The sequence below is a fragment of the Pituophis catenifer genome, unplaced genomic scaffold, assembly GCF_029215685.1.
Source record: "Pituophis catenifer annectens isolate HBS135680 unplaced genomic scaffold, rPitCat1.0.hap2 SCAF_1, whole genome shotgun sequence".
Lineage (NCBI taxonomy): Eukaryota > Metazoa > Chordata > Lepidosauria > Squamata > Colubridae > Pituophis > Pituophis catenifer.
The window spans coordinates 636,278-655,713 of NW_027256881.1; the positions used below are offsets into that span (position 1 = coordinate 636,278).

Consider the following 19,436-nt stretch of genomic DNA (forward strand, 5'->3'; position numbering starts at 1 on the left):
TCATAATTTTATTGATTTTTAAAAAATGGAAAGATAAGTCAAAAAAAAAAAAAGAGAAAATGGAAAGAATGAAGTGATGAGGAACAACTTCTGTCTTTCCTTGGTAAAGAGATAAGTAAAACAAAAAAAAATTACCTCAAACTTTTATTCTATATCGAGGGTGTCAAATTCGATTTCATTTATTTATTTATTTGTTTGTTTGTTTGTTTCCATTTCTATACCGCCCTTCTCCAAATAGGACTCAGGGCGGTGAACAGCCAAAGTAAAAAACAGAACATACAAAATTTAAAAACAGTTTAAAATAATTAAATATTTTGGCCGTAAATTAAAACAACCCAATTTAAAATCAATTTAAAATTTTTTTGAGGGCCGCATCAGGGTCGTGTTTGACCTCGGGGTGTGTGTGACACGGGTTTCATGTCGGGGGCACCTGTGGTGCAGAGGTGGGATCCACTTACCTTCCCTACTGGTTCGCAAATGTGTGCGCCCGCACGCACACGCACGATTCGCTCGCATGCGCCACCTTCCACGCGTGCTCGGCCTCCTGCGCATGCTCTTTGTTTGCGCGTGTGCCTCCCGCGCATGCGTGTGGCCTCCAAAACTTGGCTAAATAAGACGGCATTACATCCGGGCGGGTGGGTGGGGCCTATCACATTCGGCGCTACCAGTTCGCTCAAACTGGACAGAACCGGCTGAATCCCACCACGGCTGTGGTGGCCGAGGGCTAAGGCAGGAACTAAAGCAAAACGACCAGCCCCTTCGCTTGGCCATTGCTTCCCCTGCTCCCCAAAACCTGGGGGGACCCCCCCTTCCAAACTGGGCTGTATGAGTGGGGGGGGGGCTCATCTGCCGGGGATGGGGGTTGTCCCTGGCTCCCCCCCACCAGCTGTTGGTGATGCGACCCTCCCCTTCCCTGAGCTTGCGTGGACCACTCCTCACTTCAAGGTAGGGCGGGGGTGTTGTCGAATCAGGGGTCTCCAACTTTGAGCACTTTAAGCCTGGCGGACTTCAACTCCCAGAATTCCCCAGCCAACACTTGGCAACTTTAAGATCTGTGGACTTCAACCAGCTGGCTGGGGAATTCTGGGGGTTGAAGTCCGCCAGGCTTAAAGTGCCCAAGGTTGGAGACCCCTGATTGTAGATGACTCCCCCCCCTCCTCTCCAGCTCTGGGATTCCCTCCCCACTCCCTCTTGGCAAGGGGCGTGGCTTAGGGAGGCTCCACCCCATTCCCAGGACCAGCCTGGCATTGCATTGCATTGCATTGCATTGCCAGGTTTAAAGTGCCCAAGGTTGGAGACCCCTGATTGTAGATGACTCCCCCTCCCTCCTCTCCAGCTCTGGGATTCCCTCCCCCCTCCCTCTTGGCAAGGGGCGTGGCTTAGGGAGGCTCCACCCCATTCCCAGGACCAGCCTGGCATTGCATTGCATTGCATTGCCAGGTTTAAAGTGCCCAAGGTTGGACACCCCTGATTGTAGATGACTCCCCCTCCCTCCTCTCCAGCTCTGGGATTCCCTCCCCACTCCCTCTTGGCAAGGGGCGTGGCTTAGGGAGGCTCCACCCCATTCCCAGGACCAGCCTGGCATTGCATTGCATTGCATTACATTGCATTGCCAGGCTTAAAGTGCCCAAGGTTGGAGACCCCTAATTGTAGATGACTCCCCCTCCCTCCTCTCCAGCTCCGGGATTCCCTCCCCCCTCCCTCTCGGCAAGGGGCGTGGCTTAGGCAGGCTCCACCCCATTCCCAGGACCAGCCTGGCATTGCATCGCATTGCAATTGCATTTGCATTGCATTGCAAGCGGGCGGCCAGGCAGGCAGCAGCAGCAGCGAAGCCGGGCAGGGCGCAGCGATGGTGGGGCGGCTGAGCCTGCCGGAGGAGGCGCCGGAGCTGCCGGATTCCAAGCGTCGAACCGAGCGGGCGTTGGATAGTCCCGACTCCGGCTTACCTCCCAGTCCCAGCCCGGCCAGCTGGCTCGCTCAGGGGCTGCCCGAGCCGGAGAGCACCACCAAACCACCGGCCAAGGTGAGCCGATCCCTCTCCCCCCATGGGAAAAAGTTGCGCCAGGTTTGCGCGCGATCCAACAGGGCGGGTGGGGAGGGGGGGGACTTTTTGCAACCCCAGAAGTCGATGGACCCCCCCACCTCCACGCAAAAAGCCGATGGGAAAGAGTTGCGCCAGTTTTGCGCGCGATCCAGCTGGGAGGGGGGGAGTTGTTGCAACCCCAGAAGAAGCCGATCGACTCGCCACCCCCTTAGCAAAAAGGGAGCCTGGCTGAGCTTGGCAAGCGGGTGGATCCCGCAGCGGATCGGATCTAGTGGGGATCGAGCCAGGATCGCAGAGCCTCTCCCCTCCCCTCCCCAGCAAAGGGAGCGAGGACAGCTGGACGGGTTGGAAGAGGAATTGAGGAGGGGAGAAGATGCCAAGGGAGGATCATTGAACCCTCCCAACTCTCCCGTACTCGGGTGGGGAAGGGGTGAATTTCCCCCACAATCTTAATCCGATATAAGCGTGGGAAACAGTAACGGAGTTGGAAGGGATCCGTGAGGTCATCTAGTCCAACCCCGACTTACAGGAGACCTTCACTAGGGATTCGAACTGCCAACCTTTCTGATCGACAAGCTAAAGGGTCTTGTCCACTGAGCCAAACCTAGGATTGGGGGGGAAACTTGCATTCCGGATCTTGCGGGGAGCTGTATTGGGGCACCCACGACTTCTGGTGGCAAGCAGTTCCACTGGTTAATTGTTCTCACTTTGAGGAAATTCCTCCTTAGTTCTAAATTGCTTCTCTCCTTGATTAGTTTCCGTCCGTTGCTTCTTGTCCTGCCTTCAGGGGCTTTTTGGAGAATAGCTTGGCCCCCAAATCTTTTTTTGGGGGCAGCCCCTGAGATATTGGAACGCTGCTATCACGTCACCCCTAGTCCTTCTTTTCTCTAGATTAGCCAAATCCAAATTTCCACTTTGAAATTGGGTCTGGGAAGAACCTTCCTATCCACCTGGTTGTAGTCTGATTTTTCACTTATTTAATCTTCCTTCGTTTTCATACTTAACCTGTTTTTAATGTTTTGTACTTTGGCTTTGACGGTGTTGTGAGCTGCCTGGAGTCACGCGACTGTGAAATTGGGGTACACGTTTTGTCCTCGACTTGCTGCAGTTTGTTTAGTGACCGTTCAAAGTTTTTTTTTTTTTTTAAATTTGATTTATATGCCGCCCTTCTCCGGAGACTCAGGGCGGCTTACAATGCGTTAAGCAATAGCCTTCATCCTTTTGTATATTCATACAAAGTCAGCTTATTGCCCCCACAAACTGGGTCCTCAATTTACCTACCTTAGAAAGGATGGAAGGCTGAGTCGACCTTGAGCCTGGCGAGATTCGAACCTGCAGTAATTGCAGGCAGCTGGTCTTAATAACCAGCTTAATAACAGGGTGCCTTAGACCCCTGTACTACCAAGGCTCTTTGTACTACCAAGTTGCAACGGCACTGGAAAAAAAAAGTGACTTACGACCGTCTTTCACATTGATGACCGTCGCGGCGTTCTCTCCTGGCCATGCGATCAAAATTCAGATGCTTGGCCGCTGACTCATATTTATGACGGTTGCAGGGTGATTACCTTTCAAAAGCAAAGGAAAAAGTTTCTGACAGGCGAACTCAACGGGGCAGCCAGATTGATTTAACAACCCGTGTTACTAATTTAACAAGTGCAAATGATTCACTTAACAACTGTGGCATGGAAGGTCGTAAACTGGGATTCCCTTAACAAATCCTGTTAAGTGATTTGTTAAGAGTCCTTCGGGAGTAGGGCGGTATAGAAATTCAATAAATAAATAAATAAATAAATAAATAAATGTCTCCGCCGCAGAAACGTTGGGCTCCATTGTGGTCATAAATCAAGGACTACCTCTGTAAATTCTCCCTGTCTCTTGCCATCTGTCTCTCTATCTTTCTATCTCTGTCATCACTATTTATCCCTATCTCTCCGTCTGTTTGTCTATCAAGCTATCTACATCTATCTATCGCTCTCCAGCAATCACTCCATCTCTCTCTGTAACTCTGTAGCTCTCTCTCTTTCTCTCTCTTTCTCTCTCTTATTGATTGATTGATTGATTGATTGATTGAAGACCCTTGGTAGTACAGTGGTCTAAGGCACCCTGTTATTAAGCTGGTTATTAAGACCAGCTGCCTGCAATTACTGCAGGTTCGAATCTCGCCAAGGCTCAAGGTTGACTCAGCCTTCCATCCTTTCTAAGGTAGGTAAATTGAGGACCCAGTTTGTGGGGGCAGTAAGCTGACTTTGTATAAATATACAAAAGTATGAAGGCTATTGCTTAACACATTGTAAGCCGCCCTGAGTCTCCGGAGAAGGGCGGCATATAAATCAAAATAAAAAAAAAATTGATTGATTGATTGGTTCGATTTATATGCCGCCCTTCTCCAGAGACTCAGGGCGGCTTACAATGTGTTAAGCAATAGCCTTCATACTTTTGTATATACCTGCTTAGTAGGGCTTTTGGCCCCCCCTAAGCGGTGTTCTTTTTTAAACAAAGTCAGCTTATTGCCCCCACAATCCGGGTCCTCATTTTACCTACCTCGGAAGGATGGAAGGCTGAGTCAACCTTGAGCCTGGTGAGATTCGAACTCGCAGTAATTGCAGGCAGCTGGCAGCTAAGTGCTATTTAACAGCACTTTAGTCCGCTGCGCCACCAAGGCTCTTTTCTTCTTTTCTATCTCTATCTATTTATCTGGCTATGTGTCATCTGTCTATCAAATCTATCATCTATCTCTAATCTACAGTAATGGCCAAAATTGTGGAAACCTTTTGGGGAAAGTGTATTTTCTAAAACTAGCTAATAACACCACTTTTTTTTTTGGAGTAGTACCATAGAATTATATATCAGTGGAAAGATAATTGAATCCAGAACGTAATGCAATAGCTTTTAGGAAGGATTTGCTCTTAGAATAGCAGTTACACTATGAAGAAGAAAAGTGACACACGTAGGAAAAATGAGATATACAAAAATTATTCCCATGTCAGTTAATCCTTAGTTGGGTCACCTTTAGCATAAATTACGGCCTTACAACGTCTTCCCATGGAGTGAACCAAGTCTTTGAGTTCTGCAGCTGTTCCCATGTGAAACCAAGATGGAATGATGGCTTCTATTAACTGGGTTTTATTGCTGGGTCGCTTCTGACTAACAAGGTTCTTTAGTCGGCTCCCTAGATTTTCCATTGGGTGAAGGTCTGGGCTATTCCCAGGCCATTCCAGCAGTGGAATAGGATTATCTTGAAACTCCAAAAAAAAAGTGGTGTTATTAGCCATCAAGCCTCAAATATACAACTTTTCCTAAAAAGTTTCCACAATTTTGGCCACGACTGTATCATCTATCCATCCATCTATCGCTATCCCTCTACTATCACTCTCTCTCTTGCTCTCTCTCTCTCTAGCTCGATAGCTCTGTGTGTGTCTCTCTGTTTCTGTCTTTCTATCTATCTATCTATCTATCTATCTATCTATCTATCTATCTATCTATCTATCTATCTATCTATCTTCTATCCATATCTATCTATCTATCTATCTATCTATCTATCTATCTATCTATCTATCTAATCTATCTTCTATCCATATCTATCTATCTATCTTATCATCTATCTATCTATCTATCTATCTATCTATCTAATCTATCTTCTATCCATATCTATATATCTATCTTATCATCTATCTATCTATCTATCTATCCATCCATCCATCTATCGCTATCCCTCTACTATCACTCTCTCTCTTGCTCTCTCTCTCTAGCTCGATAGCTCTGTGTGTGTCTCTCTGTTTCTGTCTTTCTATCTATCTATCTATCTATCTATCTATCTATCTATCTATCTATCCCTATCTATCTATCTATCTATCTATCTATCTATCTATCTATCTATCTATCTATCTAATCTATCTTCTATCCATATCTATCTATCTATCTTATCATCTATCTATCTATCTATCTATCTATCTATCTATCTATCTAATCTATCTTCTATCCATATCTATATATCTATCTTATCATCTATCTATCTATCTATCCATCCATCCATCTATCGCTATCCCTCTACTATCACTCTCTCTCTTGCTCTCTCTCTCTAGCTTGATATCTCTGTGTCTCTGTCTTTCTATCTATCTATCTATCTATCTATCTATCTATCTAATCTATCTTCTATCCATATCTATCTATCTATCTATCTATCTATCTATCTATCTATCTATCTATCTCTATAGGACACGTTCGGAGGACATTCCTCCAGCTTGATTGACATAATTCAAGAAATTAGCACGATGTCTTTGTAAATGCAAGGGAGCATTTTATCAAAAGAAGGACCTGCCTACTGACTCGGTCACTGAAATGAGCCCTGATCCAGGGATCTTCCCAATGCATTGGCCTTTAAACTAGCCATAAAGGGGACAAGGGGGTTGTGTGAATCCCAGCCACTGGGATTTTAATGGCTTGCCTTAAAAGAGGTGTTGGAAGTGCATCAGATTAAGATTAGATTAACAGAGTAGGAAGGGACCTTGTAGGTCATCTAGTCCAACCCCCCACCCAAGCAGGAAACCGTACATCATTTCTGACAGATGCCTGTCCAGTCTCTTCTCGAAAGCCTCCAGGGATGAAGCTCCCACAACTTCTGGTGGCAAGCTGTTCCATGGGTTGATTGCTCTCACTGTCAGGAAATTTCTCCTTATTTCCAGGTTGAATCTCTCCTTGTTCAGTTTCCATCCATTATTCCTTGTCTGGCCTTCCGGTGCTTTGGAGAATAGCTTGACCCCCTTCCTCCTGTCTGGGGCAGCCCCTCAAATATTGGAAGATGCTCTCCTGTCTCCCTTGGTCCTTCTCTTCACTAGACTAGCCAGGCCCAGTTCCTGCAACCGTTCATCGCATGTTTTAACCTCCAGTCCCCTAAAATCATCTATCATGTGAATCTACTTGGGTTCAGGGAGAGGAAGAAAGCAGGAAGGATCCCCCCCAAATATAAGAGGGGTTCATATTGTGACCCCCATCCCACCCAGGACTGTAGCCAGGAGACTACACCAGCTGCCTAGCTTATAGAGGTAGTCCTTGACTTACGACAGTTTGTTTAGTGACCATTCAAAGTTACAGTGGCACTGACAAAAGTGACTTACGACCACTTTTTTCATACTTATGAGTGCTGCAGCAATCGTAAGCATTAACAAAGTCCCAGCGGATGGGCTTTGTAATACTTGAAACATGGTTTTTGTGTAATGAACCTGGGTTTTCTTGCATTTTAAATCGAAAAGCCAATTTAAAATACAAGAAAACGCCCGTTGATTAGCCAGTTACAACCGTACTACCCAAAAACCATGTTTCAAGTATTACAAAGCCCATCCTCTGTGGCTCTCAGTGCTCTCCGGATCAGAATTCAGGTGCTCGGCCACTGACTCGTATTTATGACGGTGGCAGTGTCCCAGGGTCATGTGATTGCGACCTTCTGACAAGCAACACTTCAATTGGGGAAGCCGGATTCACTAAACAGCCGTGTTAACTGACTGCAGGCGATTCACTTAACAACGGTGGCAAGCAAGGTCGTAAAATGGGGCAAAGCTCACTTAACAAATGTCTCGTTTAAGCAGCAGAAATTGTGGGCTCCGTCGTGGCCGGGAAATTGACGACTCCTTGTACCCAGTGGGGAAATCCAATTTTTCTTTTACTACCGGTTCTGTGGGTGTGGCTTGGTGGGCGTGGCAGAGGAAGGATACTGCAAAATCCCCATTCCCACCCCACTCCTGGGGGAAGGATATTGCAAAATCTCCATTCCCACCCCACTCTGGGGCCAGCCAGAGGTGGCATTTGCCGGTTCTCCGAACTACACAAAATTTGCACTACTGATTCTCCGAACTGCTCAAAATTTCCGCTACCAGTTCGCCAGAACCTATTGAATTTTACCCCTGCCTGTACCCCAATGGGCATTTTTTAATAAGAATCCAAAACTTTTTTTTTAGTGCAAAAAATCAAGTCAGTGCAGCCTTCCCAAACTCTCTTCTGGGAATTTTTAGGAGGGGGGCCCTGCAGTCTCAAGCCCCGAGCTTTGTCTTTTAAGCCTCTTGCCCCCCCTTTCTCTCTCTCTCCCCTCCCCGCAACCCCCCACCCATGAGATCCCCTTTCCCTGGCCAGGAAAGACATGCCTGTGCAATCTATCGGTCGCCTTCACAGCTGCAAGCAACATTTGTTCGGCAACTGCTGTGTCGCCAACATCCGTAACCGGATTTCGGTTTGGGGGGGGTAGGTTGTTGCAGGAGGTTGGGGGGGGTGTTGCAACCACAACTGTAGATCAGCTGGGGGTGGGGGGGTGGGAGGAAACCTAGACGAAATTCAGTTGTACCGTAGCCACTTCCTCTCCCCTTCCCGGTTTAATACTTTTGGATTACAACAACAAAGTCAAGAGGAAAAGCGACATGACTTCTCTACGAGTTTCCGATTTCACGGCGGAGGGGGGGGCTTGCGAAGGCACCCACGAGCAGAGGGAAGCCATGGATTGTGGCTAAATGATCCTACGGGTGAAGCGACGGCTTAAGGGGAGAGGTCGGGTAGTGGGGGAAGGCACCAGGCTAGAAACTGGGAGTCCGTGATGTCTAGTCCTGCCGTAGGTATGAAAGCAGACCAATCACCAGGAGACTGCGAGTTCTAGTTCCGCTTTAGGCATGAAAACTACCTGGGGGGACTTTAGACTCATCACCCGGAGATGGTGAGTTCTAGTCTCACATTAGGGATGAAAGTCAGCTGGACCAATCACTAGGAGATGGTGAGTTCTAGTTCCGCCTTAGGCATGAAAGCTAACTGAGGGACTTTAGATTAATCACCAGGAGATAGTGAGTTCTAGTCTCACATTAGGGATGAAAGTCAGCTTGGCCAATCACCAGGAGACTGTGAGTTCTAGTTCTGCCTTAGGCATGAAAGTCATCTAAGGGACACTGGGCCAATCACCAAGGAGATGATGAATTCTAATTTCACATTAAGGATGAAAGAGGTGACCTTGAGCCAATTACCAGGAGATGGTGAGTTCTAGTCTCACATTAGGGATGAAAGTCAGCTGGACCAATCACCAGGAGATGGTGAGTTCTAGTTCCGCCTTAGGCATGAAAGCTAGTTGAGGGACTTTAGACTAATTACCAGGAGATGGTGAGTTCTAGTTCTGCCTTAGGCATGAAAGCTAGCTAAGGGACTTTAGACTAATTACCAGGAGATGGTGAGTTCTAGTCTCACATTAGGGATGAAAGTCAGCTTGGCCAATCACCAGGAGACTGTGAGTTCTAGTTCCACCTTAGGCATGAATGGCATCTAGGGGACACTGGGCCAATCACCAAGGAGATGGTGAGTTCTAATTTTACATTAAAGATGAAAGGTAGCTGGGTGACCTTGAGCCAATCACCAGGAGATGGTGAGTTCTAGTCCTGCCTTAGGCAAAGAAGCCAGCTGGATGCCTTTGGGCCAGTCTCTCTTTCCTTCAGCCCGGCCCACCTCATAGGATTGTTGTTGTCGGGAAAATAGGAGGAGAAAGTTATGTTTGCTGCTTTCGGTTGTTTATAAAGTAATAAAGGTGGAATAAAAATCTAATATAAATGTATGTATATATTTTCTCAAAATGGTGCTCTCAAACTCCTGATTTCTGACTCTTATAGGCAGACATAGGCTCCCTCCTACAGTGCAACAGCTATAAACAGAAAAGTTTGGGGTTCACCTAGCAAATCGGGCCCCATCACTTTCTGCACCCAGCCTGCTGCTGCAAAATCCTTTCGGAGCTGTCCCGGTCAGCGCTGCCCATTCCGAGTTGGAGAATCGTCCCTAACTTTGCTCTCCGTTGAACGGAATATTGGGAGCTTAAGGTTGAACTGTGAGGTCTTTTGTGTACTCTGAACATGGATAGCACTGATGATGTAACCTAGTTGGGTAATGAAAGGTCTGTAAGAAGGCAACCGAGGTCAGAGAGCACCAAGGACCCCACAGTCTTCCTCCTCCTCCTCCTCCTCTCCTCCTCCTCCCCCTCCAACTCTAACTCCCTTCTAGCACTGATTGTTAAGGATATTGTTGTGTTACCAACCAGCAGAGTAAGTGCACAGAGAAACGGTACTGAGAGCAATGAATACAATACATACAAACTGGTTTAACAAAGCTTTTACTTTGTAGTGAAAAAACAATTGCATAGTCTTTTAATCAATCCAAGTCTTTAGCCATTCAAATCAGTCCGAAGTTACAGATATCCTCTTACCAGACAAACAGCAGTAATTCACGCTGGTAACAAATCACGATGGTAGCATATCCATCCACGCCTTCACACACGACAGTAACAGTTCCAATCAACAGTTCCAGTCAAGCAGCAAGTCAAGTAATGATGAGAGCAGGTCCAACAATGACTATAGCTCGGCTCTCTCCTTATATACAATTTACACTAGTAATTATCCACTTAAGATAAGTGAAGTTAGCAGTGCAATGACTCAATAGTACAATTAGGATAATTGCAGTCAGCATTCAGTCAGCAGTCATTAGTCATTACAATGACTCAGCATTACATTTAAAGTTACAGAATACATTTAAAGTGATAGAACACATATATTGCCCGTTAGACTTATACCATATCCTAACAGTGATGATGTTACGTAGTTGGGTAATGAAACGTCTGTAAGAAAGCAACCGAAGTCAGAGAGCACCAAGGACCCCACAGTCTTCCTCCTCCTCCTCCCCCTCCTCCCCTTCCAACCCTAACTCCCTTCTAGCACTGATGATGTAACCTAGGTGGGTAATGAAATGTCTGTAAGAAGGCAACCGAGCTCAGAGAACACCAAGGACCCCACAGTCTTCCTCCTCCTCCCCCTCCTCCTCCTCCTCCCCCTCCAACCCTAATTCCCTTCTAGCACTGATGATGTAACCTACTTGGGTAATGAAACGTCTGTAAGAAAGCAGCTGAGCTCAGAGAGCATCAAGGACCCCAACAATTCTCCTCTCCCCACTCTCCTCCTCCTCCTTTCTGCAAACCTCCCTCCCTCCCAGCACTGATGTTGTTTGCTAGTTGGGTCATGAAACGTCTCCAAGAAAACCACCCAGCTGAAGAGAGCACCAAGGGATCGCACGCTTTGCTTCGCTCCCTAACCTTAACGCTGTCGTTCAGCCTCTCTCCTTTTTTTTTTTTAGCCGAATTGCTAAAAGCCAAACGGCAGATAAACTGGATTTTTAATCCTCTCATCGGTGCCCTCTTTCAAACACCACTCCCCACTCCCAACCCCGTGGCATCGGTTTCTCCTGAAATGGCAGTTTTTTCCCTAACTGGAGAAAGAAGGAACGGTTTGGCACGGGTGGGAATGCGGCTCTGCTTTGGCCCCAGCTCAGACAGGAACTCAAAATGGTTTCTACGCAGCTTGAAGACTGGATCGAATTAAGGGCTGGGAGTGGTTAGCAACCGGTTCCAGCCGTTTCTTCCCCGTGCCAAGACAGTAGCCCTTTCTGTTCCCAGTTGGAGACAGCCAGGTCAGTCCAACATTGCCGGAGTTCATAATTCACTCGTGGCTTTGATGACGGGACCTTAGAGAGGCTACGACGGTCATCAGGCTAAGGAGTGGTTGAAAGTCAGGGTTTGTTTGTTTTTTTCCTATGCCCTTGTAACTTTGGACGCTTTGTAAACAAATGGCTCTAAATCGAGGATTATCTTTAAAGCATGCAGACTGGAGAATTCTGGGAGTGGAAGTTCATCCCTCTTAAAGCATGCATGCTGGGGAATTCTGGGAGTGGAAGTCCACCCCTCTTAAAGCATGCTGGCTGGGGGATTCTGGGAATGAAAGTCTACCCCTCTTAAAGCATGATGGCTGAGGGATTCTGGGAATTTAGTCCACTCCTCTTAAAGCATGCTGGCTGGGGAATTCTGGGAGTGGAAGTCCATCCCTCTTAAAGCATGCTGGCTGGGGGATTCTGGGAATGAAAGTCTACCCCTCTTAAAGCATGATGGCTGAGGGATTCTGGGAATTTAGTCCACTCCTCTTAAAGCATGCTGGCTGGGGAATTCTGGGAGTGGAAGTCCAACCTTCTTAAAGGATGCTGGCTGGGGGATTCTGGGAGTTGAGTCCACCCCTCTTAAAGCATGCTGGCTGGGGGATTCTGGGAATGAAAGTCTACCCCTCTTAAAGCATGATGGCTGAGGGATTCTGGGAATTGAGTCCACTCCTCTTAAAGCATGCTGGCTGGGGGATTCTGGGAGGGAAGTCCACCCCTCTTAAAGCAAGCTGGCTGGGGAATTCTGGGAGATGAAGTCCACCCCTCTTAAAGCATGCTGGCTGGGGAATTCTGGGAATGAAAGTCTACCCCTCTTAAAGCATGCTGGCTGGGGGATTCTGGGAGTGGAAGTCCACCCCTCTGAAAGCATGCAGACTGGGGAATTCTGGGAGTGGAAGTCCACCCATCTTAAAGCATGCAGACTGGGGAATTCTGGGAGTGGAAGTCCACCTATCTCAAAGTTGCCAACTTTGAGAAACCCTGGTTTAGCTGCTGCAAACAACCTGGGACAAAAATGAGCCAGCCCCACAGGAAATCTACAAAGCTGCACATCAAAAGCAAGACAGCATCTCCGGCTGGGGTTTCCCCGCTGGAATGTACATTATGCGTGCTGGGAAATAACAAACTGCCAGAGATGCTGCAAAGTGATTTTATTTCTTCTTCCAGAAAGTGGATTAGAGGCAGCTGTTGAGTTGCATGTGGAGTATTGCTGGTATGTCATGACCGATGAGCTGCAAGGAAATACGCTGGCAATGCAGAAGACATCAAATAGCTCATCTCCCATCTCACTCTCACCTTTTTCCTACGTGGGTTGGGACTCTCCCCTGCAATGCTTCAACCATTTTGCAGATACTGGTTTAGAAGGTTCAGAGGGCAGATGGTCTAACTAAACCCCACAACTTTAAGACGGGTGGACTCCAACTCCCAGAATTCCTCAGCCAGCATGCTTTAAGATGGATGAACTTCCATTCCCAGAATCCCCCAGCCTGCATGCTTTAAGAGGGATGGACTTCCATTCCCAGAATTCCCCAGCATGCATGCTTTAAGAGGGATGGACTTCCACTCCCAGAATTCCCCAGCCAGCATGATTTAAGAGGAGTTGGACTTCCACTCCCAGAATCCTCCAGCCAGCCTGCTTTAAGAGGGGTGGACTCAACTCCCAGAATCCCCTAGCCATCATGTTTTAAGAGAGGTGGACTTCCACTCGCAGAATTCCCCAGCCTGCATGCTTTAAGAGGGGTGGACTTCCACTCCCAGAATCCTCCAGGCAGCCTGCTTTAAGAGGGGTGGACTTCCACTCCCAGAATCCCCCAGGCAGCCTGCTTTAAGAGGGGTGGACTTCCACTCCCAGAATCCCCCAGCCAGCATGCTTTAAGAGGGGTGGACTTCCACTCCCAGAATTCCCCAATCAGAATGTTTTAAGATGGATAGACTTCAACTCCCAGAATTCCCCAGCCAGGATACAATCATCTAAAAGTTTCCTGAGTCTGGTAAACACTGATCTGTATTCCAAGAACAGCAGTTCGGTTTAATGCTTTGTAATATAGATAGTCCTTGACTTACGACAATTGAGCACCAACCTTTCTGTTGCTAAGCCAGACAGTTGTTAAGTGGGTTTTGCCCCATTTTACGACCTTTCTTGCCACAGTTGTTAAGTGAATCACTGCAGTAGTTAAATTAGTAACCTAGTTGTTCAGTGAATCCTGCTCCTCCGTTGACTTTTCTTGGGAGAAGGTCGCAAAAGGGGATCACGAGACCCCAGGACACTGCAAGCATCATAAATAGGAGTCAAGCAACTGAATTTTGATCACCTGACTGTGGAAGATGCTGCAAAAGTTGTAAGTGTGGGAAAAAAGGTCATAGGTCACTTTTTCCAATGCCGTTGTAACTTTGGAGGGTCACTAAATGAACTGTTGCAAATCTAGATTACCTTTAATTGCTGAATAAAAGGATTAAGTATTTGTATTATTTGTATTGTATTTGGCTGGGTTTTGCTTGCTCTTGGGTCAGACGTGACTTTGTTCTTCTGAGTCTGTTTTTTCACATGTATTTTTTTGTCCCTCAAAAAAATTTCTTGTATTGATTGTTTTGTAGGACATTTCGTCTCCTCCTAACCCCCTGCGGCTCTGCCCACTCTCTTTTGGCGAAGGAGTGGCATTTGACCCGTTGCCACCCAAGGATGTAAGGTAGCTTATTTGTCTTTATATTGCCTTTTTTTTGGAAAGAGAAGAAGAAGCAGCGAGGTTGAAAAGGAAATGGCTGAATGTATCCAAAGTTTAAGACCTATGGACTTCAATTCCCAGAATTCCCCAGCCAGCTATGCTGGCTGGGGAATTCTGGGAGTTGAAGTCCACAAGTCTCTTAAGTTGCCAAGGTTGGACAGCTTTGTAGTAAGCCATCAAGTTTGGGATTATTTTAATGCTAATGGGATTAGCATGATGTGCCAAGCCATTCGAGTTCCCTCAACATATCATGGTTAGAATCCATTGAGTTGGGATTGGGGTTAATAAGCTTTGAATTGAGCTGTTTTGTGGCCCTGTCTCCTATTTCGGTCATGTTTTTCTCTAGTAGCCACTGACTGAACTATCTTCAGTTCATGGTTGGGTGGACGTCAGCTCCCAGAATTCCCCAGCCAGCATGCTTTAAGATGGATGGACTTCCACTCCCAGAATTCCCCAGTGAACATACTTTAAGATGGCTGGACTTCAACTCCCAGAATTCCCCAGCCAGCATGCTTTCAGATGGATGGACTTCCACTCCCAGAATTCCCCAGTGAACATACTTTAAGATGGCTGGACTCCAACTCCCAGAATTCCCCAGCCAGCATGCTTTCAGATGGATGGACTTCAACTCCCAGAATTCCCCAGCTACTTGCTTTAAGAGGGGTGAAGTTCAACTCCAGAATTCCCCAGCCAGCATGCTTTAAGATGGGTGGACTTCCACTCCCAGAATTCCCCAGCCAGCATGTTTTAAGATGGATGGACTTCCACTCCCAGAATTCCCCAGCTATTTGCTTTAAGATGGGTGAAGTTCAACTCCCAGAATTCCCCAGCCGGCATGCTTTAAGATAGGTGGGCTTCCACTCCCAGAATTCCCCAGCCAGCATGCTTTAAGATGGGTGAATTTCAACTCCCAGAATTCCCCAGCCAGCATGCTTTAAAATGAGTAAACTTCCACTTCCAGAATTCCCCAGAGAACATACTTTAAGATAACTGGACTCCAACTCCCAGAATTCCCTAGCCAGCATGCTTTAAAATGGGTGGACTTCCACTCCCAGAATCCTTCAGTCAACCGGCTTTTAAGATCAGTGGACTTCAATACCCAGAATTCCTCAGTCAGCATGCTTTAAATCATGGGACTTCCAAGTCCCACTGAGTCAACTCAGCATCTTTCCTGAGGAATGCTGGGAATTGAAGTCCACTGTTCTTAAAGTCGCCAAATTTGAAAAACATTAAGCAGCGCAGTGAAATGGGAATGGGTCTCAAGTTACAGCTTCAAATAGATCATAAAAACAGATTTCTTCGCTAAAAGAAACAGAACAGCTGTGCGAGTCAAACTTCTCCCTTGAAATCGTAAGCCTTTTGGAGATGGGAATCGTTTCAAAGTCTCTCTGCCTGGAATCCCACATAAAAAAAAACCTCCCATAATAGTCAGCTAAAATAACACTAAACGTGATTAAAAAAGACACAATAGAAATCTTCAAGGTTTAAGTCCTCGACTTACGACCCCAATTGAGCCCAAGATTTCTGTGGCTAAGCGAGACAGCTGTGAAGTGAGTTTTGCCTCATTCTACAACCTTTCTTGTCGCCGTTGTTAAGTGAATCACTGCCGTCAGTAAGACTGTTATTAAGTGAATTGGGCTCCCCCATTGACTTTGCTTGTCAGAAGGTCGCAAAAGGGGATCACGTGACTCTGGGACACTGCTTGACGTCATAAATGCGAGTCAGTGGCCAAGCATTTGAATTTTGATCACTGGACTATGGAGGTGCTGCAAAAGTTGTAGCTGCGAAAAAAGGTCATAAATCACATTTTTAGTACTGTTGTAACTTCGAAGGGCCATTAAATGAACTGTTGTTAAGTCAAGGACTACCTTACTTCTAACTACAGATAGTCCTTGATTTACAACAGTTCGTTTAGTGACCATTACAAAATTACAGTGGCACTGAAAAAAGTGCCACTTATGACCAGTTTTTTACACCTCCGTCACAGCATCTCCATAGTCACATGATTAAAATTCAGATGCTTGGCAACAGATTCATATTTATGACGGTTGCAGTTTTCCTGGAGTCATGCCATCCCCTTTTGCGACCTTCTGACCAGCAAAGCCAATGGGAAAGCCGGATTCACTTAACAACCGTGTTACTAACTTAACAACTGCAGGGATTCACTTAACAACCGTGGCAAGATAGCTCGTCAAATGGGGCAAAACTGACTTCACAAATGTCTCATTTAGCAACAGAAATTTTGGGTTCAATTGTGGTTGTAAGGGAATGGCGTGGTGGCCCAGAGGTGGAAGCGCTCGCCTCACAATCAGGAGGCTGTGAGTTCGATCCTAGGTAGAGACAGATATTTCTCTCTCTGGGCACGCTGAAAATATATCTGCTGAACAAAACTCCTCATTGGCGACAGGAAGGGCATCCGGCCAGTAAACGCTCTCCTAGCTCCATTCAGTTGCCCAGACTCCATCCCGCAAGGGATTATGGTGTTGTTAAAAGAAGATGATAGTGATGAATTGTGTTTGTTAGTCGAGGAGTTCCTGTATTTTTTCCTCCCAAGAAAATGATGTTAATCTGTATTTATTTTTTTCTTGCCCAGATACACCTCCTCGGTTAAGTACGACTCCGAAAAACACTTCATTAATAATGTTTACATGCCAGTCCGGCTTGGCGTGTCATCTTGCAGCCAAACCATCATCTGTGTTCCCGACAGCACATGGCGCAGTTACAAAGCGGAGGTGCAATTCCATCTTTGCAACCGACCTGGGAATTTCACAAGCACCACCATTGTGTATCCAAAGCACACCAAAACTGTGTACACCACTACCCTGGATTACAACTGCAAAAAATTCAACCGGAAATTCTTATCTAGCGTGGAATTGGAATCGTCTGGAAATGAGAACCACTCCGAAAGCTGCTGACTTCCAATTCTCTCTTGCTGAAACTCAGGTGGCTTCTACACTGCCATCTTTTTCATGCTCAGAACTAAAAAAAAAAAAAAATAGCATCAGAGTGACCTGTTGGACATCTGTACCACTATGGATTCAACAGGCAACAGGAACGAGGAAGGGAGAGCATCCGTCAACGGTTACTTTGCTTCCTCCTATTTGTTACAGGCCATGGAGTTAAAAAAAATTAAGCCTTTAACCGCTGATTGCTCCAAAACATTTTTTTTTTTTAAATCAAATTTCCCTCCCTTCATCCATGTTCTTACTTCTCGTCTTGTTGAGTTCAATGGGGGGAAAAAAAATCTGAACGGTTGATTGGAAGTGGTTGCAAAGTCGTCAAGCCACCATTCCTATGAAAGGACCTGTAAAGTTAGCTGAAGCCCAAGGCAGGGGGAAGAATGTTTCCATGAATGGGAAAATGGGAGAAGAGAGAGAGAGAGAGATGGCATTTCAGAGTCTTTGGAAGAGAAAGCACTGCTTTTATAGAGACTTTCAAATAAATCTCGAATAACACCAGGAATAAATCAGCTTTCACCCGCCACTGATGTGGTGGAATTGAAAAAAAATAAAAAAATCAAGAGCTACTTTAAACCAGCATGGAATCCTTGTGTAAAGAATCTCACGTTTCACCCACAGTCACATTAAAAGTTGGTTCCCTTCTAAAATGCCCCTTTTTGCTTAAAAGTTCCCGTACTTCATTTTTGCTTTTATGTATAAAAATAGCAATTTCCCCACCCTCTTTTCTTTCTTTTTTTTTTTTTGCTTTCCCTTAAAAAAAAATGATTTCATTGGTGACTCTGATATTTTTTATACAGGGGTGAAAATCAGGATGTTTTTTCAGAGGGAACTTCTCTTAAGTAACTTAATTTTCCTCTTACTTAAAGTAAGAACTTTTAAGGGATTGTGGGAACTGTATGGTTTTCCTGATTTGGAGAGTTTTAAAAAACAAACCTTTTTAAAAAAAATCTCATCTTTTAAAGCCATTGTGATTTTAAGGCTAAATTCAGCACTTCCTTTGTTAACTTAAAGCAATATTTTTTTTCAAACATGGCCACTTTAAAAGGGGGTGGGCTTCAATTCCCAGAATTCCCCAGCCAGCATGGCTGGCTGGGGAATTCTGGGAGTTGAAGTCCACCCATCTTAACGTTCCCAACTTTGAAAAACACAAGAGCTAAAAAGTATAATATATAGATTTTGCTGGAGTAGTTCCTAATTTTAGATGGATGTAGAATTTTTAAAAAAAATTAACTGTTCTTTTATTCAGGAGATTGGAAGAATTCAGAATGCCTCCAGGCAAGTTGTCTGAAATGATTTTACATTTAAAGAAAAAGACCAATGAGAGATAGATGTACTTTAACCAATATATCTTATTTGCTCAGAGGTAGTATTCAGCCGGTTTGGGAGAGCGGGTGAGCCCACCCACCTGCCCCGGCGCTATGCCGCCCTATTTAGCCATGTTTTCTAAGCCGCGTGCACAGTGGTGAAATCCAAATATTTTTATTACTGGTTCTGTGGGCGTGGTTTGGTGGGCATGGCAGGGGAAGGATATTGCAAAATCTCCATTCCCACCCTACTCTGGGGCCAGCCAGAGGTGGTATTTGCCGGTTCTCCGAACTACTCAAAATTTCCGCTAGCGGTTCTGCAGAACCTGTCAGAACCTGTTGGATTTCACCCCTGCGCGTGCATGCGTGCAAGCCGCCCACGTGAGCAAAGCGATGTGTGGAAGGCTACACAGAAGGCGTGCGCGCGTTCATATTTTCGGCGCACGGCGTACTGATGGTAAAATAATATGAAACCCACCTCTGTATTTGCTCTAAAATTAGCTGTCCGTTCTTTCCCCGTGACTTTTGCTAGTTCTGTTTATTATAACGATCGAACAAAAGCATTTTTGATTCAGACAGGCCTTTTAATCATTAATTCCAAAACAATGAGACAATTAAATGCTACAGCTTCACTTTTGATTAAAAAAATTTACTTATCGGGATAATTTATACAGACAAGGCAGAAGAGAGGAAAAATAGGTAATTTCGTGCACTTGTGGGAATTAGCCATTCATTTTTGAGAAAGGGACAGCTGCAAAATTGTTTCCCAGGGTAAAGTTTTTACATCTGAAGCTCTTTTTTTTTTTTTTTTACATTCTTGAGTGCGGATTAAATGCGATGTGTGTTTTATTGTCTTCCAGCTGTTTTTTTCTGTGTGAAACAAGTTGTGGTTTTAGGATCAATACAAAATGTGAGGGAA

General features: G+C 45.7%; 1 protein-coding gene across 1 annotated transcript; it reads left to right on the plus strand.

The window, feature by feature from the left end:
- Positions 1–1,849: 1,849 nt before the first annotated feature.
- RFLNB (refilin B) lies at positions 1,850–17,383 on the plus strand. The gene is made up of 3 exons (XM_070944970.1): positions 1,850–2,023; positions 14,126–14,217; positions 16,847–17,383. The coding sequence occupies exons 1-3, from the start codon at positions 1,850–1,852 to the stop codon at positions 17,166–17,168; spliced, it is 588 nt and encodes a 195-aa protein (XP_070801071.1). The 3' UTR covers positions 17,169–17,383.
- Positions 17,384–19,436: the final 2,053 nt, after the last annotated feature.

Excerpts from the sequence above, each read along its gene's own strand:
- RFLNB (XM_070944970.1), top strand. The coding sequence starts at position 1,850 with ATGGTGGGGCGGCTGAGCCTGCCGGAGGAGGCGCCGGAGCTGCCGGAT. Across the intron at positions 2,024-14,125 it reads CCACCAAACCACCGGCCAAG|GACATTTCGTCTCCTCCTAA; the intron begins GTGAGCCGATCC and ends ATTGTTTTGTAG. Across the intron at positions 14,218-16,846 it reads TTGCCACCCAAGGATGTAAG|ATACACCTCCTCGGTTAAGT; the intron begins GTAGCTTATTTG and ends TTTCTTGCCCAG.